This window comes from Phycodurus eques, chromosome 9 (assembly GCF_024500275.1).
Source record: "Phycodurus eques isolate BA_2022a chromosome 9, UOR_Pequ_1.1, whole genome shotgun sequence".
Classification (NCBI taxonomy): domain Eukaryota; kingdom Metazoa; phylum Chordata; class Actinopteri; order Syngnathiformes; family Syngnathidae; genus Phycodurus; species Phycodurus eques.
Genome location: NC_084533.1, coordinates 13,296,474 through 13,322,974, shown reverse-complemented (window position 1 = coordinate 13,322,974; position 26,501 = coordinate 13,296,474). Strand labels below are relative to the sequence as shown.

At 41.9% G+C, this 26,501-nt stretch overlaps 1 protein-coding gene across 2 annotated transcripts; it reads left to right on the top strand.

The window, feature by feature from the left end:
* The first annotated feature begins 87 nt into the window (after positions 1-87).
* Positions 88-16,328, top strand: znf711 (zinc finger protein 711). Of its 2 annotated transcripts, none has more exons than XM_061685606.1 (8): positions 88-278; positions 1,275-1,350; positions 1,447-1,559; positions 13,281-14,084; positions 14,164-14,310; positions 14,383-14,550; positions 14,682-14,816; positions 14,914-16,328. In XM_061685606.1, exons 3-8 carry the CDS (start codon positions 1,481-1,483, stop codon positions 16,092-16,094), a joined length of 2,514 nt encoding a protein of 837 aa, XP_061541590.1. In that variant the 5' UTR covers positions 88-278; positions 1,275-1,350; positions 1,447-1,480; the 3' UTR covers positions 16,095-16,328. The 2 variants fall into 2 exon arrangements, with proteins under 2 accessions (XP_061541590.1, XP_061541589.1); XM_061685605.1 differs by having other exon boundaries at positions 1,272-1,350.
* The last annotated feature ends 10,173 nt before the right edge of the window (positions 16,329-26,501 follow it).

Sequence of the window (26,501 nt, the reverse complement as noted above, 5' to 3'; positions counted from 1 at the left end):
GTTCCCATTAATAGAATGCCTGTTAGTGTAACTGCTCTCTTATGCATGACGCAAATAGTAAGGGATCAGCGGTAAACGAGGCCACGCATTGTCTGCCCCCCGCCCTCCCTCGGCTTGTCAGGAAGCAAGCTGATTGGCCGAGGCCTAGCAAAGAGTGCCCGGGGATCCAAAACTGCAGGCCGCACTTAGCTTACCGTCAAAAATAAACCACAAACAATAATAGACAAAACGGAGGAGGGGGAGGAAACACCAAAAGAGTCCGAAGACGACGTTATCAGGTAACTTTGCTTTGGACCAATACGAATGGAATGTGGTTTAATTCGCAAGGGCCCAGTCGGCCGCAGCGGGCCTCTTTGAGCCTTGTCGAAAAACATCCTGGACATAATGCGGCTCAGGCGGCTCCACCTAGCTTAGCAGGCTAGCTAGCCACACGTACGAACGGTGTTGGGCGCCTTGGTTCGAGCAAACATCGAATTGCTACATTTGGGACACGTTAGTTCGTCGCCCTCCAGTGACGCTGTTATCCTTATACCGCTGTGAGTGATACATGTCGTTCTATGTGGTTTTAACGCGACTAACAAGCGTATACGTCTAGCCGTTATGCTAAAACAAAATGGCGCTGGGCGGATCAGTTGTAGCTTGTTGCTAATTAGCAAACCGGTGGATGGAAGGCGGTAGCCAGCCTTAAGAAAAACGTTGCAGAACATCTGTAGTACATTACGCGTGGCCGATCTACTGGAACATCTACAGGCAGTAATAGAAATGTGGCTACACAGTTAAATGAATAGCAACGGAAAGTATGTCCATTAAATGCACTTCAGATAAAGCGTACTTTTTGCATTGAGCAGTGACGTGACGACAGTGCATTTCCTCCCACTGTTAACATGCAGGACTCCCACAGTTGCAAGACTGGCGGGCTTGTCCTGCCCACTTAGCAGGACAGCTCGCTTCTCCCAACTGAGAGCTCGCCATCAGGCTCAACTAGCTCCAGGTGTACGGTTAAATGGACCCAGGTTAAAGGCGCCTGTAGTACTATTGGTTGGCAGAGGACGGAGCCAGTTTTCAACAACATGTCATTCCTCTTCCTAATGTACTTCAGTGTGCTTCATTTACAATTATCAACACTGCAACAGACATGGTCTTTCACTGATACCTAATTTGAAAAGATAGTATTATTAATATTGATCTCAATACGTTGTACTGTTATTATGGCAACTAATGGCTGGGCTTTTCTTTTTTTTTCTTTTTTTCTTTTTTTTTTTTTTTACCAGAAGGATCAATCGCATTGATGGGAAGAACAACGACGAAAAAGCTGTTTTTATTTTAAGGGTCTGCACATCAAATGTGAAGGTATTTTTAATAGTTTTTTTATTTGTATTTGTAGGCATTACAATGGTACTTATTGTATACACACTCTTATACTGTTCATGATGTGTATCTTTATAGTTTTGGGGCTATTTTCGTTCTCCCGGGGTTAAACATGGATCAAGGAGGCGGTGTGTTGGAGTTACACACACAGGAGCTGAAGATGCCCCATGCTATGATCATGCAAGACTTTGGTGGGTGGTTAGTGAGCATTTTTTTAAGTGTGAGTTAAATTTCTAACAAATAATTGTGGTGTGGAAATTGTCATAAAACCATTATTGACTGTCGAGCTAATGTATTAAGTAACATCTTAACCTTATTAATTATCAATATTGGATGAGTGTCTCAAACATCTGTCTCACAGTTATGAGGTTTTGGGTTCAAATCTCGACTTTGGCTTTCCTTTTTGGCATTTGCATGTTCTCCACAGTTTTCTACAGATAGTCCAGCTCCCTTCAACTAAAGCTGCACAATCTATCGTTTGAGCATCGTCATTGCAATGTACATATGCGCAATAGTCACATCGCATTTCCTGGGATGCACAACGGTACCTTGCCTTCAAAGTACACAATACTGCCAAATGTATTTGCTCACCTGCTTTGAATCACACATGATTTTAAGTGATATCCCTATCTCGTCACTTTCGCTGTCGTCATAGGCTGTTTCGTACTCCTTGAACGCTGGCAGCTAGATCCATTCCACACATCCACTATCTACACACACGTGTCATTTCTGAAGATTACTCCGCGGCGGACTAATATGCAGGTCCCGAGCGCACAGGTGGAACCTCAGGCCGATGCGCTCGGGAGCTGCTTTGGATAAGTCACAGGAGTTTACGAGATCAGAAAAAACCCTTCGTCGCTTCTGCTGTTAAGATGTAACGGTACTTTTACTCCGTTACAGGGATCTAAATGTCGTTCGCAACTTTTATTTATCAATTATTGCTTATTGATCAACTCCAACCCCGATTCCAATGAAGGTGGGACGTTGTGTTAAACATAAATAAAAACAATACAATGATTTACAAATCATGTTCAACCTATATTTAATTGAATACACTACAAACACAATACAATGTTCAAACTGATCAACTTTATTGTTTTTAGCAAATAATCATTAAGTTTGCATTTTATGGCTGCAACACGTTACCAAAAAGCTGGGACAGGTTCATGTTTACCACTGTGTTACATCACCTTTTATTTTAACAACATTCAATAAACGTTTGGGAACTGAGGACACAAATTGTTGAAGTTTTACAGGTGGAATTCTTCCCCATTCTTGCTTGATATTGAGCTTCAGCTGTTAAACAGTCCGGGGTCTCCGTTGTCGTATTTTACGCTTCATAATGCGCCACACATTTTCAATGGGAGGCACGTCTGGACTGCAGGCAGGCCAGTCTAGTACCCGCACTCTTTTACTACAAAGCCACGCTGTTGTAACACGTGCAGAACATGTTTTGGCATTGTCTTGCTGAAATAAACAGGGGCGTCCATGAAAAAGACGTTGCTTGGATGGCAGCAAATGTTTCTCCAAAACCTGTATGTACCTTTCAGCATTAATGGTGCCTTCACAGATGTGTAAGTTATCCGTGCCATTGGCACTAACACAGCCCCATACCATCATAGATGCTGGCTTTTGAACTTTGTGTCCATAACAGTCCGGATAGTTATTTTCCTCTTGTAGTTGTTTTCCTCTACGTCCTCAATTTTCAAAAACTATTTATAATGTGGACTCCTCGGACCACAGAAGACTTTTCCACTTTGCATCAGTCCATCTTAGATGACCTCGGGCCCAGAGAAGCCGGCGGCGTTTCCGGGTGTTGTTGATAAATGGCTTTTGCTTTGCATCGTAGAGTTTTAGGTTGCACTTAGGGATGTAGCTCCGAACTGTATTTACTGACATTGGTTTTCTGAAGTGTCCATGTGGTGATATCCTTTACACATTGATGTCGGTTTTTGATGCAGTGCCGCCTGAGGGATTGTAAGTCACGGACATGCAATGTTGGTTTTCAGCCTTGCCGCTTACATGCAGTGATTTCTCCAGATTCTCTGAACCTTTTGTTGATATTATGGACCGTAGATGATGAAATCCCTAAATTCCTTGCAATTGTACGTTGAGGAACATTGTCCTTAAACTGTTCGACTATTTTCTCACGCACTTGTTCACAAAGAGGTGAACCTCGCTCCATCTTTGTTTGTGAATGACTGAGCAATTCAGGGAAGCTCCTTTTATACCCAATCATGGCACCTACCTGTGCCCAGTTAGCCTGTTTTACTTGTGGGATGTTCCAAACGGGTGTTTGATGAGCATTCCTCAACTTTCTCAGTCTTTTTTGCTGCCTGTCCCAGCTTTTTTGGAACTTATTGCAGCCATAAAATTCTAAGTTAATGATTATTTGCTAAAAACAATAAAGGTTTGTCAGTTTGAACATTAAATATCTTGTCTTTGTAGTGTATTCAATTAAATATAGGTTGAACATGATTTTAAAATCATTGTATTCTGTTTTATTTATGTTTAACACAACGTCCCAACTTAATTGGAATTGGGGTTGTATTTCGTGCGCCAGACTGTGTTTGGCTGTTTGCTCCAATCCAATTTAAGCGGTAGTGACGTTTAAGTCTAGTTCACCAATCAAAGACGTCACATGACCGCAAACGTCTTCTATTGGGCTTCCCGGGCATAGGTATTAACACTGGATAAGCCAGCCCGGCTGATCGTCGTGCCTGCATGGCCACCATGGTGGGAAGGTTGCCGTTACCATCAAGGCAACGGTGCGCTACTCGTTTTTGCATTTAGATGAACAAAAACAACACCTTTCATGTATTGTATTTGTTGATGTTTTGTTGTTTTGGCTGTGCACACGCACAGCAATATCAGAATTTGGACGTTGACATTTTTTTTGTTTTTATTGATCATGCTGAGGTTAAAAAATTAGAAGTTACTCACTATTTACTCAGTACTTGAGTAATTATTACAGTGTACTTTTTACTCTTAAGTAATTTTTTGGAGGACTACTTTTTACTTGAGTCACATTATTGTCAAGTAACAGTACTCTTACTTGAGTATAATATTTGGCTCCTCTACCCACCTCTGCAGTGGACATCCTCTATTGCTACTCTTACGTTTAAGCAACATTTTTGCTCATCAGATCAGCCCGTGTCGTATTTTTTGCACTGGTCTTTTGTATTTTCGCATTGAGGTGCTGTGGGTCATGTCCCTGGTTATGGTCCCAGCGGAACTGCGAAGCACACATAACCATACATGCAAATCAGCCGGCTTTTGGCGAAATTCGCCGTTTTGAACTGAAAATAGGCCATTTACGCGAATTGTATAGATCCGATGAGTTTTTTTGGGGGGGTCGCCGTCGCTGATGTCATAGGCTGTTTTGTACTCCTGGAACGCTGGCAGCGAGCTCCAGTCCACACATCCACCAGCCACACAGATGTCATTTCTGAATATTACTCCGTGGCGGACTACTAAGCACGCGCATCAGCCTGAGGTTCCTCCTGTGCACTCGGGACCTGTTTTGTTTGGTTAAGTCACAGGAGTTGACGAGACCAGAAAAAACAGCTGCTGCTGTTAAGAAGTAACAGTACTTTTACTCCATTACAATGGTCTAAATATCGCTCGCTACTTTGATTGATCAATTATTGCTTATTTATCAACTATTTTGTGCGCGAGACTACGACTTCGACTTCCGCAATGGCCACTGTTTACATCAATCCAATTTAAGCGCTAGTGAGATTTTAAGTCTAGTTCACCAATCAAATGACACAAGAAAGTCACATGACCTCACACAACGTCTTCCATTGGGCTTCCCAGCCATAGGTGTTAACACTAGATAAGCCAGCCCGGCTGATTGTCGTGCCTACGTGGCGGGCATGTTGGGAAGTTCGGCGTTACTATGAAGGCAACAGCGAGCTACTCTTGTTTACATTTAGACGAACAAAAACAACAGCTTTCATGTATTGTAGTATTTGTCTGGCACTGTCTTCCCAAACGTGGATATTTCGGCTCACTTCTAACTTGAGAAAACACCGTGCAGTAAATTGCAGAGGTTTTGTTGTTGTTAGGACTGTGTATACACACACACACGTAGCAATATCAGAAATTGCACATTCACATTTTATTTTGTAATTCTTTTTTTTATTGATGTTCATGCTGTGGTTAAAAAAATCTGAAGATACTATTTACTCAGTACTTTGAGTAATTATTTCACTGTGTACGTTTTACTCTTACTCAAGTAATTTTTTTCGGACTACTTTTTACTTGAGTCACATTATTGTCAAGTAACTTACTTGATTACAATGTTTGGCTACTCTACCTACCTCTGCAGCGGATATCCTCTCTTGTTACTGTTACGTTTAAGCAAAAAAATTTCACATCAGATCAGCCAGTGTCGTATTTGTTGCACTGGTCTTTTGTATTTTTGTGTTGAGGTGATGCAGGTCATGGCCTTGGTTGTGGTCCCAGCGGAACAGCGAAGCACACGTAACATTGGCGACAAGAGTTGATTCACTAGTACATCTTGTATTAGGAAACGCAGCTACAATTATTTAATTAGTTCACGGATATTAATGTTAAATACATTACGCAATGTTAGATATTATGTTACAACACAGAATGAACTAACTTACTCTAATAGTGAAAAATGAAGTGAAACAGACAATGATTTTAGTCAATACTTTTCTAGATTGAGAGTGCTTAAAGAGGAGGATGCTATTCATGTGGCACAGCTAGAAGCAAAAATCTCCACGGGATCCCCCTGCAAGGTTTTTTTGGGGGGGGGGGGGGGGGGGGTGTCACCTTTTTCATGCCTTTGCTGTTTGTATGTCTGTTGTCCACCATCAATTACTGGGTTACCTCACGAATGCACTTATGGAAAGATTTTCGCAAATTCCCAAGCTGTTATAACTGGAGCAGGTGGACCGATGTCATATTAACCCTATGGTTTAACAATGGGATGTCACTTAAATTCATATCTGAGTCAAGGCAGGTGAGTGAATACTTTTGGCAATAGGCAGGTGAGTGAATACTTTTGGCAATATAGTGTCTTTTTAGTACTGCTGTGCAATATGGTAAAAAAATCTTCCATCACGATATGGGCCATTTCGTATCATGATAACGATGTACCACGATATAATACATTTTGAGCTATTTTATGAAAAATTGTACAACATAGTATGACTCTTAATTTTTCTCACTTTCATTGGAAGTGACAAACAGACCTGTGACAAATGAGACATGCATCCAGTAGTGCTGCAATGACCGGCTGCAGCAATGAAATATTTTTGTAATCGAGTATCCTACTGAGAATTCTATTGAAAAATCGAGTATTCAGATAAAATATAAAAATATTTGCTTGGTTAAAGAGCAATTATGTATACACAAACAGGGCTCCACTAATTTTTACACTAGTAGCACTGGTGCGACCAACTGAAAAAGTTGGTCACACCAGCATATGATTTGGTCGGACCCTTTTATGAGAAGCATGACCATGGCATAGCAAAGTTTCGTATGACGTGAAGAATCTCAGTGAAATAACAACCATTTGCACTCAGATTCACACCTACGGGCAAGTTAAGAGTCTTTAATTAATGAAACGGGAGCACCCGGGTAAAACCCATGCAGGCACAGGGATAACATGCAAACTCCACACAAATAAAACAAAACACAGGCTTCACTTATATTTGATCATTTGTTCGACTCATAGGCCAGCAGCCAGCTCTGATGTAACCCCAATTCCAATGAAGTTAGGTCATTGTGTTAAACATAAATAAAACAGAATACAATGATTTGCAAATCATGTTCACCCTTTATTTAATTGAATACACTACAAAGACAAGATATTTAATGTTCAAACTGATAAACTTGATTGTTTTTAGCAAATAATCATAAACTTAGAATTTTATGGCTGCAACACGTTCCAAAAAAGCTGGAACAGGTGGCAAAAAAGACTGAGAAAGTTGAGGAATGCTCATCAAACACCTGTTTGGAACATCCCAAAGGTGAACAGGCTAATTGGGAACAGGTGGGTGCCATGATTGAGTATAAAAGGAGATACCCTGAATTGCTCAGTCATTCACAAGCAAAGATGGAGCGAAGCTCACCTCTTTTTGAACAAGTGTGTGAGAAAATAGTCGAACACTTTAAGGACAATGTTCCTCAACGTACAATTGCAAGGAATTTAGAGATTTCATCATCTACGGTCCATAATATCATCAAAAGGTTCAGAGAATCTGGAGAAATCACTGCATGTAAGCGGCAAGGCCAAAAACCAACATTGAATGCCCGTGACCTTTGATTGCTCAGGCGGCACTGCATCAAAAACCGACATCAATGTGTAAAGGATATCACCACATGGGCTCAGGAACACTTCAGAAAAACAATTTCAGTAAATACAGTTCGACGCTACATCCGTAAGTGCAACTTGAAACTCTACAATGCAAAGCAAAAGCCATTTATCAACAACACCCAGAAATGCCGGCTTCTCTGGGCCCGAGCTCATCTAAGATGGACTGATGCAAAGTGGAAAAGTGTTCTGTGGTCCGACGAGTCCACATTTCAAATTGTTTTTGGAAATTGTAGACGTCGTGTCCTCTGGGGCAAAGAGGAAAAGAACCATCCGGACTGTTATGGACGCAAAGTTCAAAAGCATCTGCGATGGTATGGGGCTGTGTTAGTGCCAATGGCATGGGTAGCTTACACATCTGTGAAGGCACCATTAATGCTGAACGGTACATACAGGTTTTGGAGAAACATTTGCTGCCATCCAAGCAACGTCTTTTTCATGGACGCCCCTGTTTAGACAGAATGCCAATCCACATTCTGCACGTGTTACAACGTGGCTTCGTAGTAAAAGAGTGCGGGTACTTGGATGGCCTGCCGACAGTCCAGACCTGTCTCCCATTGAAAATGTGTGGCGCATTATGAAGCGTAAAATACGACAACGGAGACCCCAGACTGTTGAACAGCTGAAGCTGTATATCAAGCAAAAATGGGAAATAATTCCACCAACAAAGCTTCGACAATTAGTGTCCTTAGTGTTCCCAAACGTTTATTGAATGTTGTTAAAAGAAAAGGTGATGCAACACAGTGGTAAACATGACCCTGTCCCAGCTTTTTTTGGAACGTGCTGCAGCCATAAAACTCAAAGTTAATGATTGTTGGCTAAAAGCAATAAAGTGTATTAGTTTGAACATGAAATATTTTGTCTTTGTGTTTTCAATTAAATATAGGTTGAACATGATTTGCAAATCATTGTATTCTGTTTTTATTTGTGTTTAACACAACGTCTCAACTTCATTGGAATTGGGGTTGTAATGAGGGCTCCTAATCCTCTTCCCCTGGGAAACCACTTAATTTTGAGCATTACCACAACTATATGATTGACATACATATAAAAAACGATTGCATAAGTGTACCATCACCATATAAAAGTAATCTTTATGATTATTCACACTATTTTGCAATGTATTTACTAGCAAAACAATTTACCTATTTAATAGTCCCAAACAGAGCATGGATAAATCAGTATTACTGCAATTATTGCACTTTATTTTCATGATAGTTTTTTTTCAACGATACAAACCTCTTTAAAGGAGTCTGGGCTTTTTTAGTAAGCACATAAATTTATATGTCTATGCTCTAAACAGGGTTGGGAGTGTTACTTTAAAAAGAGGTAGATTTGCTCGCTAACATTTGCACATGACTGTGTTATAATAAGTGAAATTAAAACGAGAGACAAATTAAGCAGGCAGTGTTTGCAGATAGCGGTAGAGCCCCACAATACACATGCACACACCGTCATAATTTTGAGACGATCATCTGTGACGTCACTGGGGGAAACACCTTTGGTTTGCTTTACAAATGTAGCAGCATTGATAATACGTGTAAAAAGAAAAGCTGTGGGTGACTGGTGGCGGCAGGTGTTTACCGGCTTACCGGACTTTACAAGGTAGGTGTGGGCTAGCTAGCTTGTCACCAGCAGTCCAGATGCGTAGATAGCTCACACCTTTCATTTATAATGAATAAGTAGCGGTCGGGCCAGTGTCAATGTAGGTGCATGGTACCCACTGGCCAGACACAACAGCGTACTGGCCTGTCTGTGACGCACATACAGTGGGTACGGAAAGTATTCAGACCCCCTTAAATTTTTCACTCTTTGTTATATTGTAGCCATTTGCTAAAATCATTGTTCATTTTGTTCCTCATTACTGTACACACAGCACCCCATATTGACAGAAAAAACAGAATTATTGAAATTTTTGCAGATCTATTAAAAAATAAGTGAAATATCACACAGCCATAAGTATTCAGACCCTTTGCTGTGGCACTCATATATTTAACTCGGGTGCTGTCCATTTCTTCTGATCATCCTTGAGATGGTTCTACATCTTCATTGGAGTTCAGCTGTGTTTGATTATACTGTTTGGACTTGAGGCGACACGGTGGCCGACTGGTTAGAGCGTCAGCCTCACAGTTCTGAGGACCTGGGTTCAATCCCCGGCCCCGCCTGTGTGAAGTTTGCATGTTCTCGCCGTTTTCTCCGGGCACTCCGGTTTCCTCCCACATCCCAAAAACATGCATTAATTGGAGACTCTAAATTGCCCGTAGGCATGACTGTGAGTGCGAATGGTTGTTTGTTTCTATGTACCCTGCGATTGGCTGGCAACCACTTCATGGTGTACCCCGCCTCCTACCCAATGACAGCTGGGATAGGCTCCAGCACGCCCGCGACCCTAGTGAGGAGAAGCGGCTCAGAAAATGGATGGATGGATGTTTGGACTTGATTAGGAAAGCCACACACCTGTCTATATAAGCCCTTACAACGTAGTGCATGTCAGAGCAAATGAGAATCATGAGGTCAATGATCTGCCTGAAGAGCTCAGAGACAGAATTGTGGCAAGGCACAGATCTGGCCAAGGTTAGAAAAAACATTTCTGCTGCACTTAAAGTTCCTAAGAGCACAGTGCCCTCCATAATCCTTAAATGGAAGACGTTTGGAACGACTTCCTTGAGCTGTCCGTTCAGCCAAACTGAGCAATCAGGGGATAAGAGCCTTGGTGAGAGAGGTAAAGAAGAACCCAATGATCACTGTGGCTGAGCTCCAGAGATGCAGTCGGGAGATGGGAGAAAGTTCTAGAAAGTCAACCATCACTGCAGCTCTCCACCAGTCAGGCCCCGACGGAAGCCTCTCCTCAGTGCAAGACACATGAAAGCCCCCATGGAGTTTGCAAAAAAAAAAAAAGGACTCCGATTCTCTGGCCTGATGGGACCAAGTTAGAACTTTTGGGCCCTTAATTCTAAGTGGTATGTGTGGAGAAAACCAGGCACTGCTCATCACCTGTCCAAGACAGTCCAAAAGTGAAGCGTGATGGCAGCATCATGCTGTGGGTGTGTGTTTCAGCTACAGGGACAGGACAACTGGTTGCAATCGAAGGGAAGACGAATGTGTGAAGGGATATCCTGGACGAAAACCTTCTCCAGAGTGCTCAGGATCTCAGACTGGGCCGAAGGTTCACCTTCCAACAAGATAATGACCCTAAGCACCCAGCTAAAATAACGAAGGAGTGGCTTCAGAACAACTCTGTGACTGTTCTTGAATGGCCTACCCAGAGCCCTGACTTAAACCCAATTGAGCATCTCTGGAGAAACCTGAAAATGGCTGTCCACCAACGTTCACCATCCAACCTGACAGACCTGGAGAGGATCTGAAAAGAGGAATGGCAGAGGATCCCCAAATCCAGGTGTGAAAAACCTGTTGCATCATTCCCAAAAAGACTCATGGCTGTATTTGCTCAAAAGGGTGCTTCTACTAAATATTGAGGAAAGGGTCTGAATACTTATGGCTGTGTGATATTTCAGTTTTTCTTTTTTAATAAAGCTGCAAAAATTTCAACAATTCTGTTTTCTGTAGATATGGGGTGCTGTGTGTACATTAATGAGCAAAAAAAGAACTTAAATGGTTTTAGCTAATGGCTGCAAGTGAAAACTTTAAGGGGGGCTGAATACTTTCGATACCCACTGTATGTGGGCCGCATGTATGCAACGGTGCTGTGGATAATAGGGTGTGTCCTACCTGGAAGAAGCAGTCAATTATGTTGCATCAGGCAGCCAATCATATTGCAGCGGGTCGCTTTCAACTCAAATGGAATTTCTAACAATGATCGAGACAGCACTCTCTCGGAGCTTGAGCAAAGATGGCGCCGAGCCGTGTTGTCGCCTCGGTTACGTACTCTCTAGTATTGTCTGTGTTTTTTGTTCGTCTTTGGAGACATTACATGACTCACTTACACAAGGGAAGACTTGCTAAACATTAGGGAGTCTACCCCAGACTTTCTTTCAAAAACCTTCGCAAATCCGCTCAGTTTTTTCTCCGAGTTACTCACCGGTTGGGTGGCTGGCGCAATTAGGCGAAGGCGACGAAGGGGGAAGTGCACTAACATCCAAGTAAAGCTCCGCAAGAGAGGATACAGGTTGCCGCTCTCGTCGACCCACCTGGCGAATCTACGCTCCCTAACCAACAAAATGGAAGAGCTTCATCGTCTGACAAAGACCAGTAAAGACTTCGGACGTTCCGCCACCCTGTGCTTTATGGAGACATGGCTTTGTGAACGGGTCCCCGATGGTGTCGTAATGCTTCCGGGCTTCCAACTGCGTCCAGACCGCGTCACAGAATTATTGGATAAAACAAAAGGTGGCAGAATTCTTCTATATCAACGAAAAATGGTGTACTGACGTCACTGAGCTCAGCACACACTGCAGCCCGGACTTGGAGTCGCTGTTTTTGAACAGTAAGCCATTCTACTCACCGCATGAGTTTGCATCTTTCATTCTCGCCGGTGTTTACATTCCTCCTCAAGCTAACACGAATGCATGTTGATTTTCGCCGCTTCTACGTGGTCGGCGGACTGTAGGCATCAAAACTGGGAACAATTTTTTTTAATTTGAAGAATTCCGGGAGAATCAGCATGTTAGTCCCGGTTCCAATCGATTCTCCATGCCCAACCCTGCTGCCAACACAACAAAGGACTTCATCAAGGGAAAAAATGGAAGGTTTTAGACTGGCCAAGTCAAGCCAAATGGAGCATGCATTTTACCTCCTGAAGAGGACACTGAAAGGAGAAACCCCCATAAACAAACAATAACTTAAAGAGGCTGCAGTAAAAGCCTGGAAAAGTATTTCAAATGAAGAATGCAACAGTCTGGTGAAGTCAGTGGGTCGCAGGTTTTATGCAGTTATTGCAAGTAAGGATTATGCCACCGAATATTAAATGTTATTCAATTTACGATAATTTAATAATGTCTGTTCCAATACTTCTGCTCACTTGAAAATTCGGTGGCTTCAAACAAAAAAAGTGCTCTTTCCTGAGTTGTTTAAAACATCTAGATGTAAATACCATGAAATGAAAGCTAGAATTCTGAACCTTTGTCTCATTTTCATCTTTTGATCTGAACCCCAAATGTCTTCAGTATTCAACAAAAATAAACGTTGCCGTTCCAATACATTTGGAGGGGACTGTATGTCTGCCCTGCAATTGGTTAGCGACCAGTCCAGGGTGTAACCTGCCTCTTGCCCAAAGTCAACTGGGATAGGCTCCATCTTATTAATGACCCTAATGAGGACAATGGTTAGCTTGATAATTGCCATACAACTGTAAACTGAAGTTAACCATTCTATTATGTTAAAAACTCTTAAAACACTCTTGACTTTAACTATGGATTACGACAGGTAATAATCATTGTGTCGTTGCTGCACCTCACAATACACTATTTTTAACATTACCTGTCACACAAATACAAAATGACATGTTGACGTCACTCAGTCCGTTAGTTTAAGAGTTGCGGTGCCCCTGTATTTGCTCTGTCATAAGTGTGACCTGTTTTTCAAGTAATGACTCTTAATTTCACAGTTGCAGGGATGGGTGGCTTGGCACACATTGACGGAGATCACATTGTGGTGTCTGTGCCCGAGGGCATGCTCCTCTCTGACGTGATGACTGACGAGGGCATCCTCCTGGAGCACGAGCTTGAGGTGGAGGGCCTGGAAACTCACGTCGTCGAAGGCCTGGAAACCGAAGTAGTCGAAGGTTTACACGCAGATGTCGAGGGACTGGAGGCGGAGGTGGTTGAAGGGCTACAGACACATGTGGTAGAGCTGGAGGCTCAGGTTGTGGAAGGCCTAGAAGGAGAAGTCGAGGTGGAGGGTCTGGAAACTGAAGTTGATGTGGAGGACCTGGAAGCTCATGTTGTTGAGGGCCTTGAGGAGGAAGTGGAAGTGGAGGGCTTGGAAGCAGAGGTTGTGGAGGGTCTGGAGGTGGACGTAGAAAGCCTGCAGTCTCAGGATGTAGATGGCCATGAAATAGGTGGGGAGGACATGGTGCATTCAGAACACAGTGTGATCATGCCGGAAAACATCCTGGGAACAGAGGTTGCAATAGAGGAAGCTTTGGAACACCACCATGTGCTAACCTCGGACCTTATCCAGGATGCCAACCACCATGATGACATGTCAGACCAGGTGTTTGTAGCAGAGCTTCTTTCGGACCACCAGGATAACACTCTCGACCACCAACTTGTCGCAGAGGGCTTGATGGTGACAGAGGGTAATGCGGAGACCATCATCCACCAACAACTTCCATCTGAGGCTGTTCCTCTGCAGATGGATGAGGATGATGACGGGAGAAGCAGCTCTGAAGATTACCTCATGATCTCCTGTAAGATAGGCTTCCATCTACGGTACTCTTTCTAATTGTGCCTGTCTGTTTTTTGAGGTTCAGTCTTTTTGCTATTTAGTGGATGAGGTTGGAGAGAAGCTGGACATAGGAGACACTCCTCTAGAGATTAGCACTGAGGTGATGGAAGACAAGGAGTGCAAGGAGGAGGACGGCGCAGATGTCATCAAAGTCTACATTTTCAAAGCTGAGGCAGATGATGATTTGGGCAAGTTGCTAAATCAGTATTATGGATTGTTGTATGTGTGTATTTGGAATCAACCCCCTCTCTTTTCTCTAGGTGGGACAGAGGTGATAACTGAGGATGATTACCAAAATGGCCACCCTGACCGTGAAGCTGCATCATCAGGAAGACTCGGAGTTGGGCGTGACAAGATGGTCTACATGGCAGTCAAGAAGCAGCCCAAAATAGAAGAGGACGATGAGGATGACAGTGATGATGACATCAGTATGTTTTTGCGTCACTGTCTCCAAAAGCTTTTGTGCATTTTCATGAATTTGGTTGGAGGGCTGTAAACATCAAATAGTTGCAGACATAGTATGACTGTGTTAATGATAGGCTATACTGGTTTTATGCAGGTAATTCTATAAATCAGGTGAAAAATGGCACAGCGACACCCTTTCTTCAAATCCGAGAAGGTTTGGCCACAAACCGTGTCCTCAAACCTAAAGCCAAGAAAAAGAAGAAAGGGGACATTCGGCAATGTCAAACTGGTAGGAGCTGTATACAATTCTTTTTACTGCCTTTTGGTATGATAACACTTTGATGACAGGCTAGATAAATCAGCTGTTACTCAACTTCCTCTTTCAGCTGTCATCATTGGGCCTGATGGCATGCCCCTGACAGTCTACCCGTGCCACATTTGTGGAAAGAAGTTCCGCTCACGAGGCTTCCTCAAATGCCATATGAAAAACCACCCGGACCACCTCCTAAAGAAGAAGTACCAGTGTACAGACTGTGACTTCACCACAAACAAGAAGATCAGCTTCCACAACCATTTGGAGAGTCACAAGCTGCTGAGCCACAACAGCGAGCGCTCCCCAGAATACACAGAGTACACACGGCGCTATCATGAATCCAGCCCCCTGGGTTCTGACAAACTCATCGTCAAGGACCGCGAGCCCAAGCTGCATCACTGCAAGTACTGCGACTACGAGACTGCAGAGCAAGGCCTGCTCAATCGTCACCTGCTGGCCGTGCACAGTAAGAACTTTGCGCACGTGTGCGTCGAGTGCGCCAAAGGCTTTCGCCACCCATCCGAGCTGAAGAAGCACATGCGGACCCACACGGGTGAGAAGCCCTATCACTGTCCGCACTGCGATTTCCGCTGCGCGGATCAGTCCAACTTAAAGACTCACATCAAAAGCAAGCATGGCGCAGATCTGCCCTTCAAGTGCAGCCACTGCCCACAAGCGTACGCCGACGCGCGGGAACTCCAGCGTCACATAGAGATGGTGCAAGGCCACAAGACGCACCAGTGTCCACACTGTGAGCACAAGAGCACCAACTCCAGTGACCTAAAACGACACATCATCTCAGTGCACACCAAGGATTTTCCTCACCAGTGTGACGTGTGCGAGAAAGGCTTTCACAGGCCCTCGGAGTTGAAGAAGCACGCTGAGACGCACAAGGGCAGCAAGCTGCACCAGTGCCGACACTGTAACTTCAACGCTCCTGACACGTTCACCCTGAGTCGCCATATTCTATCCCTTCACACCAAGGAACTTCCATTTAAGTGCAAGCGCTGCCGGCGAGGCTTCCGACAACCGGCGGAGCTGAAGAAGCACATGAAGACGCACAGTGGTAGGAAAGTTTATCAGTGCCAGTATTGTGAGTACAACAGTACGGACGCTTCTGGCTTCAAGCGCCATGTCATCTCCATTCACACCAAGGACTACCCCCACCGCTGCGACTACTGCACCAAGGGCTTCAGGAGGCCTTCGGAGAAGAGCCAGCACATAGCCAGACACCACAAAGACATGCTTATGTAACGTCATCACACTTGCGCTCAATCCTCCCCGGTTAATCTGTGTCACACACTCGGAGGTCATTTTAGTGTATCAAAAATTAAATGGTATAGGCTGTTGAAAGCAACAACATTATATTTGCTGTTACTGTATTGTAATGGGTGTAAAACTCCTAATGCCTGAACACATTTTAGATGGGTGAAATCTTTAAAAAAAATAATAATAATAACAGTGCGTACTGAGTGGGACAAGCGTAAATTGTGTTGGGTTTTTTGTTGCAGAAAATCACATAAGAACATTCAGGGTTTCAAATGTCTATATTTTTATACCCACTCAGCTGAAATGCTGCAGGAGAATTACTGTGTCCTGGAAAATGGAAAACGGCGGTTCATGAGCATCATGTTAGTTTTCTTCCATACTACCAACTAGTACCTTTATTAACCAGTTTTTAGCTTGATTTTTGTTTTCACAGCCATGTGTTGCACCGTTCTCAAGCTCCATTAAGGCGCTTTAGTGATGTTAACGTTCATGATGCACCTTAGCACACAATTTTATTCCCACCTTTTGAATTTCCCTCAAATTGATAATCTGTGATTTGACCACAATCCGCTAAAAATCTATGAAACGTTATGTCAGGGTTTTGAGACTGATCAGATCAGTCAGGTCTAACAGAAATATGATTTAGTTGGTGCTACATTGAGACGGGTTTTTAAGAATTGGATAAGTGGTTGGCTTTGTGTTCGCTAATCACTTGGTGGTTACATGCGACTAAGTTACATCATGCATGCCGTTACCTATGACAGAGATGTGCTCACCTAACAGTACAGTTGCAATCATGCCTTACATCTGCTGGTCTTTCTCCCTTAAGCACTGATAACTCAGCAAATCTTATCTTTTTTTTTTCCCTCAAACATACTGTATCAATACCATTCTCTCAGAGATTGTGTTTGAGTCAGTAGAAGGCACTTTAATAACTTGTATTTTTTGTATTTTTAACTACATGTATGGGGTTTATATATGTATATGGAGGTATATACATAAAATATAAACCCTGGATAAAATGATTACACAGCCTTGTGAGTGGGTAAATGTTATCTATACCAAGTGGGCACAATACAGTTGTTGTGGAAAGTGGTGGGTTAAACCATTTATTGTTCTGGTCCATGGCAAAATGTTTGGGTTTTGTGTTTGGTTTGTGCTTACAAGTTTCCCAACCCTCATCCTGCAGTCCTATACGTAAACCTAGCCCAAATCCCACACTTGGGATTATACTCTTGTCGGTGGTCATCATATTGGCATTAGTCTATAAAGTATGCACATATGCTGTCTCCATAAAATTGTGGTATATATTAAAATCCCTGCATTTCATATATCTTAGTCTATATTTCCTTTCAGCCTGATTGTGGATAAACTACTGGTGGGGAAGAAACCAAAATGAAATCTTTTTTTTTTTTGCCAGCTCAACTTTAATCAGTCTGAAGTTTTGTAATAACATAGACACGTGGGCAAAATTGTTGTTACCCCTCTTGTAATGAAAGAAAACCACACAGTGATCACAGAAATAACTTTAACCTGACAAAAGTACAGAATTTTTTTTATTAACAATGAAAACCAGGCATTGATTCAACAGAGTTATTTAAAAAAAAAAAATCATGAAACAGGTCTGGACAAAAATTATGGTACCCCTAGAAAAGATTGAAAATCATTTGACCATTGTTCAAACAAGGTGTGTCCTCTCATTAGCCTCACAGGTGTCTTAAAAGTAGTAATCAGTCAGTCGGCCTATTAACAGGTGATGATGGCAAGTAGTGATGGCGAGATGAAGCTTCATCGTAACACTTAGGCCATTGGTTCGAGTAATGGTTCATTTCTTGATGCTTCACGTGCATGCGAAACCACTTTGTGGCCATGTGCATAATCACAGGCAGCTGTATCTTAACCACACGTGATGCGGTGCATTTTTGCGTCTTTTTGGCTCTTGTGAAGGATTATGGCTGACTATTACAGAACAATGTTTCACCAAGTAATTTCCCGACATAAAGTGTAAAATGTATTATTTTTTTAACGTAATCTGTGTGCGTAAAATGTTCCTCATCACTGGTATGGCAGGTTGTATAATGTTTTTCTGTCTCTTTCAGAAAATGGAAAGGACTTTGAAAGTGATTATTTATAAGTAACAGTTTATCACTTTTTTTAAAAAAAAAAGTGATTAATTCAAGCGCAAGATTATGTAAATTGCGGGACAGTATTTTTCCTCTCCTCGTGAGGTTTTAATGTACCTTACTTTCTTGGAACACAATAAATGCCCTCCCTTTGAAAAAATAAGAAACGGTGGAAAATACAGTTTTTGTTTTTTTTTATAAACAAGCGTAATTGATAAACCTCAATGATAGTTATTCATGCGGAGCGATCCTGCTTGAGGTTGAAACTGAGGCGACAACGACACCCCAAGTTGAGAGTGGAGCGAACCAACCGCTGGGCTATTGTGCTGGCTGAGTGGCCACAAGTCTGGTTCCAAGGAGTGACGTAAGCGCTCGCTCGCTCGCTCCTGTCCAAACTATGTCCAAACTCTATACTCTAAACACTATCCAAACTCCAGTAGCCTGTAGAACTATACAATCTTTATCCAAACTCTGAGCTGACCACGACAATATTTATAAAAAAAAAAAAAAAAAAATACACAGTGAATCGGTCACGTGGTGGAACGAGGCTTCAAACGTCATCGCTTTCGGCTCCTCCCCTAAACGAAGCATTACCCGACACACGCCTTGAAGACTCGGCACATCTGTAACATCACTAGTGACAAGTAACCACGGTGCTGTTTGGTGACATGGTGTGTACCACACTAAACACAGACCAGAGGAAGCAAAGGAGAGATTATAGACAAGCACGTTAAAGGTAAAGGCTATAAGACCATCTCCAAGCAGCTTGATGTTCCTGTGACTACAGTTGCGCATATTCAGAAATTTAAGATATATGGGACGAGCCAACCTCCCCAGACATGGCCGCAGGAGGAAAATTGATGACAAATTGAGGAGACAGATAATACGAATGGTAACAAAAGTGCCCAGAACAATCTCCAAAGATTTTAAAGGTGAGCTCCAAGGTCAAGATACATCAGTGTGAGATCTCACCATCCGTCATTGTTTTAGCCAAAGTGGGCTTCATGGGAGTCGACCAAGGAGGACACCACTCTTGAAAATAAATCATGAAAAAGCGAGACTGGAATTTGCCACACTGCGTGTTGACAAGCCACAAAGCTTCTGGGAGAATGTCCTATAGACAGATGAAGCAAAACTGGAACTTTTTGGCAAGGCACATCAGCTCCATGTTCACAGATGCAAAAGTGAAGCATACCAAGAAAAGAACACTGTCCCTACTATGAAACTTGGAGGAGGCTCTGTTATATTCTGAGGCTGCTTTGTTACATCTGGCACAGGGTGTCTTGAATCTGTGCGGGATACAATGAACTCGCAAGAATATCAAGGTATTCTTGAGAGAAATGTGCTGCCCAGTGTCAGAAAGCTTGTTCTCAGTCATGAGTCTTGCAACAGGATAACGAGACAAAACAAACAGTTAAAAACACATATGAATGGCTAAGAGCAAAACATTGGACTATTCTGAAGTGGCCTTCTATGAGTCCTGATCTAAATCCTATTGAACATCTGCATAAGGACTCGAAACATGCCGTCTGGAGAAAGCATCCTTCAAACCCGAGACAACTGGAGCAGATTGCTTATAAAGAGTAGACCAAAATACCTCCTGAGAGGTGAAGAAGTCTCAATGAAAGTTACAAAATTAGTTTGCAGTGATTACGTCAAAGGTTTGTGCAACCAAATATTAACTCAAGGGTGCCATCCTTTTGGTCCTGGTATGTTTCATGAGTTTGTTTTTTAAAATAATTCTGTTGAACCACAATTCAAAAGCAATGTCTGATTTTCATTGGTTAATTTGATAACACTTTTATTTGATATTACGTTTATCAGATTTGAGTTATTTCTGTGACCACTTTTTTTGTTTTGTTTTAAATTAACACAGGTGTCTCCACAATTTCATCCATCTGTGTAATGTGATTGGTTAATCCCCAATTAGAATGACCAATGGAGGCTTCCACAACAACTGGAAGTCATGTTCTTTATTGTGACTATACTACAATTTGGAGTTCAAATCACATTTTGCAGGAAAATGCCTCAAAAGTCAAACAAAACATGGGAGTTCAAACCATCAGCATACGCTCAGGTATCATGTACTGTAAAGCAGTGGTTCTTAACCTTTTTGGGGCCCAGGATGCCCTGCATATTTTTGATTGACCCTGAGGACCCCCACTCCCCAGTTGGGGTGCAATTTGATAGAAACAGCAGAAACCGCTCTTTAAATTGCATTTTGGGCTTTAATTACACTTTGGGGCAAATGTGAACGTTCAGTTGTAACTTCCAGAACAAAACAGCAGTAGCTTCTTGGCATAACTCAACAGCATATTTTTGCAATGTTTCCAGAAATATGTCACAAACAGGATTTTATGCAGTAGCTTTCAGAAATGTGTAACAAAACAGAATTTATATTTATTTTTTTAACTTGAACCTTTAACCTGAACCTTTAAAATTAATGACGTTCCTACAACACTTTCTTACAGATGTTTCACAATAAATGGTGTATGTCCACATAATTTCACAAGTATACAGATCAAGTTAAGATTGTATTAAGTAACTTAATGCGAATGGAAGCGAGATCTCTAAAATACAATGAATTAAACTTGTGAAAAAAATAGAATTAGAGGGGGGGGAAAGTCCTGTTGCCCTTTGTAGTTAAGGTAGATAAAGGTCTGACATTTGAGTAAAATAATCCTATTTCAAGAAATGCCGTAGCATGGTAGGTTAATTGAAAACTCCCAATTGCCCATGGGTGTGAATGTGAGTGCAAATGGTTGTTTGTTTATGTGGCCGGCGATTGGCTGGTGACCAGTTCAGGGCATACCCTGCCTCCCGCCCACAGTCAGCTAGGATAGGGTCCAGCTCGCCCGTGACCCGAGTGAGGATAAGCGGTTGGGAAAATTTTATTTTCACGGACCCCTTGCAATTACGCAACGGACCACGAAGTGTCCTTATACGTCTGGTTGAGAAACATTGCTGGAAAGCATTACCACCTTTTTTGTTTTTTTATTATGCCACTGCAGATGGGTACTAGTGATGTAAGTGTGATGTAAACCACACAACCTGGAAATTGCAACCGATATTTTTCACATGCTAACAAAGTTTAAGATGTGTTTGTATACTACATGCCAAAAGTCATAATTCTAGTGATATAATACCTATAAAACGTCACTAGGTGCCAGTATTGCTTTTCAAACTTCCTGTTCCCTCTCCAGTTCATGTCTCTGGGCATTTTCTAAAATGGTGATGAGTCATTTCTTTTTATTATTGTCACTACAGCTTTTACTTTTACTTATTATTCATGCCTAACTTCTTTTTACACTTGTATGACATTGCTAACACTGAGAACTGCGTAACCCCCCCAAAAATGCAAAAGTAGCTAATGATGGCATTAAAAAATACGATACCTGTATTTGTTTATTTCCAGTCTAGACAGAGAAAACACAACACAATTCACCACCAATTATTCAACATCAAATCGTTCTATAGCTTCTAATAGCTATAGAACGATTAATAGTGTGCTAGTGTGCCTTATATCAATCAAAATCTCACCTGCAGTTGACTTTACCTGTCTCTGCGGAGGTTTGTTTTGGCAAAGTAAGGAGTAGTTAGTACAGATATCTGTGTGGTGTATCAGGATTCTCTCCCTTCCCGAGTCAGGAATGGATGACGCCTGTAATGCTGAAGAAAGATTTGCTGTTTCCAGCTTTGCTGAATAAAGATGTTTATTGACAGCTAGCAAGCAGAGGTGGGACCAAGTCTTTGCAAGTCACCAGTCAGTCTCCAGTCTTTGCCCTCAAGTCCCGAGTTGAGTCCCAAGTCGAGACAGGCAAGTCCCGAGTCAAGCCTGTCTCGACTTGGGACTCGCCTCTGCACTTAAGGGCAAAGACTTGAGACTTGCTTGTGACTTGCAAAGCAGTGACTTGGTCTCACCTCTGCTAGCAAGTATCAGGAACAAACGATGCAACGGTTTGTGAGAGCTTTAGGCCAGGGTGTAACTGTAGTTGACCAAATCAGCTCTTGCTTACAAAGCCTCTTTTTCTTTACCAAATGGGGCTTGTGTTTATAATAAAACCTCTTCTTCAAAAAAGACATAAACCACCTTGAGCAGCAAATCGATCTATAGTCAGCCTCACAGTAGCTCCACCTTTGTGATGACCTCTGGCTCTGCTGCCCATCGGCCATCACAACTGTTTGGGATAGTTCAAACTCTAAGCTCCTTTTCACAGTTAAAAGGATTAGCGTAAAAGTAAAAACGTCGTCCAGAAAAATAAATACTCAAAGTACAGACGCTTGAAAAATCTACAGTACAGTACAGTCTGCCTTTTGCCTGAAATCCGCTAGGATAGACTCCAGCTCACTGTGAATCTGAAAGGATAAGCTTGACGGGAAAATGGACAGATGCATGTACAAAGGTCTTAAAAGCTGTAATGTGTAATGCAAAGTACCCGGAGACAAATGTGTTCACTCCAGCACCGCGCGCAGAGATGTAACGGCCTGTTTACTTTCTGAGAACATCTCTTGCATTCTGACACGGTTGCCAATGGCAACCGCCAATGTTGCACTGGTCAAAATGCCAGTCATAAATCTTCCCTTTATTTCACAGCATTATCTCAGCGTTAAGCATGAGAGGCTGTCTTGTGAGGAAGCACAACTCCGTGTGATGAGCGGCCGTCGCAACTCAATTATCTGCTTGTTTGGAGTCAGCAGAGCACCAAACACGCGCCCACCTCCAATATTTTCTGCGGAGAGCCGCATACAGAAAAATCAAAGGATGCAAGGGGGGCTTTTATTATTCATTCATTCATCTTACGTTCAGTTTATCCTCACCAAGATGCTAAAATCAATCCATCAAGCAATTACATATTGTTTACATATTGTAGTTTTGCTTTAACTGCTACATCACAATTTTCTATGACTGTTGACAAAGCAAATACAAACCCCAATTCCAGTGAAGTTGGGAACAGAATACAATGATATGCAAATCATTTACAACCAATGTTCAATTGAATACACTACAAAGGCAATATATTTAATGTTCAAACTGATCAACTTTATTGATTTTGCACGTATTAACTCATTTTGAATTTGATGCCTGCAACAGATTCCCAAAAACATCCGGGACGGGCATGTTTACGACTGTGTTACATCACCTTTCCTTTTAACAACTCAAATAGGGGATGGGAACTTCAGGACACTCAATGTTGAAGTTTTGTAGGTGGTTCTTGCTTGATGAACAATTTCAGTTGCTCGACAGTACGGGGTCTCCATTTTCATATTTCGCACTTAATAATGCGCCACACATTTTCAATGGGAGACAGGTCTGGATCAGAGAATCTGGAGAAATCTCTCCACGTGAGCGGCAAGGCGGAAAACCAACATTGAATACCTGTGACCTTCGATCCCTCAGGTGGCACTGCATTAAAAACCGTCGTTGTGTCAAGGATATTGTTATGTGAACTCAGGAACACTTCAGAAAACCATTGTCAGTCAATGCGGTGCTTCCCTACATCTACTGTACAAAATGCAAGTTAAAACTCTCCCATGTAAAGCAAAAGCCATATATCAACCACACCCAGATATGGCGCCAGGTTCTCTCGGCTCATCTGCGATTAACGGACTCAAAGTGGAAAAGTGGGGCTGTGGTATGACGAGTCCACATTTCATATTGTTTTGGGAACTAATGTACGTCGTGTCCACCGAGCCAATGTCCAAAATTCATTGGAATTGGGGTTTGTATTATCTGTTACATGTGTTGTTCCACTGTTTGTGTTCAAATATCCGTTGCTTAAAGGGTTATTACACTACGACAGCAATGCTATTTGTTACGTCAGCAAAGGCGTTTATGTGTTTATTATGTGTTAGCATTAAGCAGGCTACGATTTTAAGGCAAAGTCATGCGGTTGCTATCAAGACATTTTGTAATTCGGTTTTATTTAGGAATAGTTAAACTTCAACTGGGAGTGGCAATAAACGGCTTGAAGCCTTTTTTGAAGAATTGCTTACTATCTGCCAAACTGCTGCTTTTTGTGAAGTGAGATGACTTGAGTTCACTACCACCATACATATCTCAAGCTTTTGTTCGCCAGTCAAAGCAAAAAAAAAAAAAAAAAAAACATTGAATGACTGCTCATATCTAAAAAAAAAACCCTCATAAATTGGCTCACTCGTATCTCAAGGCACCACTGTACTGGTAGTAGTTGTCAGGGGTGTCGCACCCATGTAGGATGTGGGAGTCACAACTCTCCCACTTTTTCAACACCCACACTTTTCATGTTGTCTCCCCGCACACCTATTTAAACTAGTATTTGCAGACCATTTCAAAAGTTATTTTTAGTACTGTATATGCCGCAGGCCCCCCCCCCCAAAAAAATTGACAAAGGGCAACAAAAGGCCCCCAGGCCGTCAGTTAGACACCACTGCCTCAGAAGGCCATCACCGATGAGGCCGTACGGAGATAATCCACGTGTATGCGAAAGGTCGTTGCCATTTGCTTGATGCATTTTACACGTATCAGTGGTGTCGATTATAATGATGCACCTGCCAGGAGAAAATCCAGGAACACGCGCTGACGTGCAAGGAGAAGTGATCAGCCATTGTCAAATCAAAGAGTCATTTAATCATTTTAAATCCACAAACAACTGTCCCTAAACCGAACTATTTGGATTAGTTAAACCCGCATGTGATTCAGGGTCATGGAGCAGCATATGTTTTTGCATATTACTGTGAATAGCAGGGAGCTGGGACTTTAGCCATCAAATCCTTTTTTTTTTGGCAGACGATCTTGACACATTCCATACCCTGCATGTGCTTGGCCCACTTAGCAAGCGCGGGCCTAACCAGATTTTCTCAGACAAGGCCACACACTACTTTCAAGTAGTCGGCGATCGAAGAGCCCAGTGGGAAATCACAATGCTAACAAACGCCTGGAGCCGGTGACAGAGTCAGCAAAAAAAATGAGCTGCTGATTACTCGCAAAAGACAACTATTGACTGGAAGGGCATCGGTCTGCCTGTGTGACACTATATATATATATATATTTACTACACAAATAATCTTATTGTGATAATTCACCAAAGGTTTGTCAATTAAGGCATTCCAAAAGAAACATTTGAATTTGTATATACGTTATGTTATCTATATCTTCATAATGGAAAAAGTGAATTCATTGCTAAATATTTTTATTGTGTATTTAGTGTAAAATATTGTTTAGTAAATAAATCATGTGTTATATTTTTTTTTTGCAGAGAACTTATGTTATAGTAATACAACAACAATTAGCCATTTTATGGTCACAAATTCAACAACACATGGGGACAACACTGCATAATGTTCGCTAGATGTCACTGTAATCACATGTTGCTCGTAACAAATACACACCCATGTTTAAGCCGCACGTCATCAACTCCTTTTGAATTGAATTTATTCATTACAATTGGATTTTTGTTGACAATTAAGTTTCTTTATAAAGAATGTTTACTAGTTTTATATTGGTAGCCTCGGTGCAATGTAATGATAACGATGTACCATAATTATCTACTGAGCCGCAATAAAAGTATAGATTTTAAGGATTATTTTAAATAGATTTCGGGTAAAAAACATTGGTTTTTAGTAGTTAAATAATGAAGATGAAACTGTATACTGTACATGAGGAAAGTATAGTGATGGGTTGTTGTCAGCGGTGCCATAATTTATGTTTGATTGAACTGTATTTCATTTAACTAAAGTCAAATATCCGGGTGCACTTCAATAAATTGGAATATCATAGAAAATGTCATTTATTTCAGTATTATTTATTTATTTATTATTTTGATTGCTTCCTCAGATGGCCTATTTTATTTGATATTTGTTAGCTATAAGATAAAATCATTAAAATTATGTCTAAACACTACCTGAAGTTCTATTTACAACCCAAATTCAAATATTTGGTCCATGAAATTGTATTGCTTGATTCCCACCCGTCTAGTCTCTTCATTTCCCAGCATTTCTCTTGGCTGCACTACTTCCATTACATTTTTTTTTTTGTATATCTAATCCTCATTTGTATATCTAATCCTCATGCTGGCCAATGTAACTTAAACTATAAGCAACGACAATGCTTATTTAGCCAATCATAGTTCCAATTTTCTGCCCTGTGATTGGTTGGTCAGTTATAGCCAACTTCAAGAAGCAAAACACACCTGTAGCGATCGGCACACATCAGCATCTCTGGTGAGAATGATGGATTTTAGGTTTTTGTCGTGTTATCAGGAAAAAAAAAATTCCTCAACTGGTCTGGGTG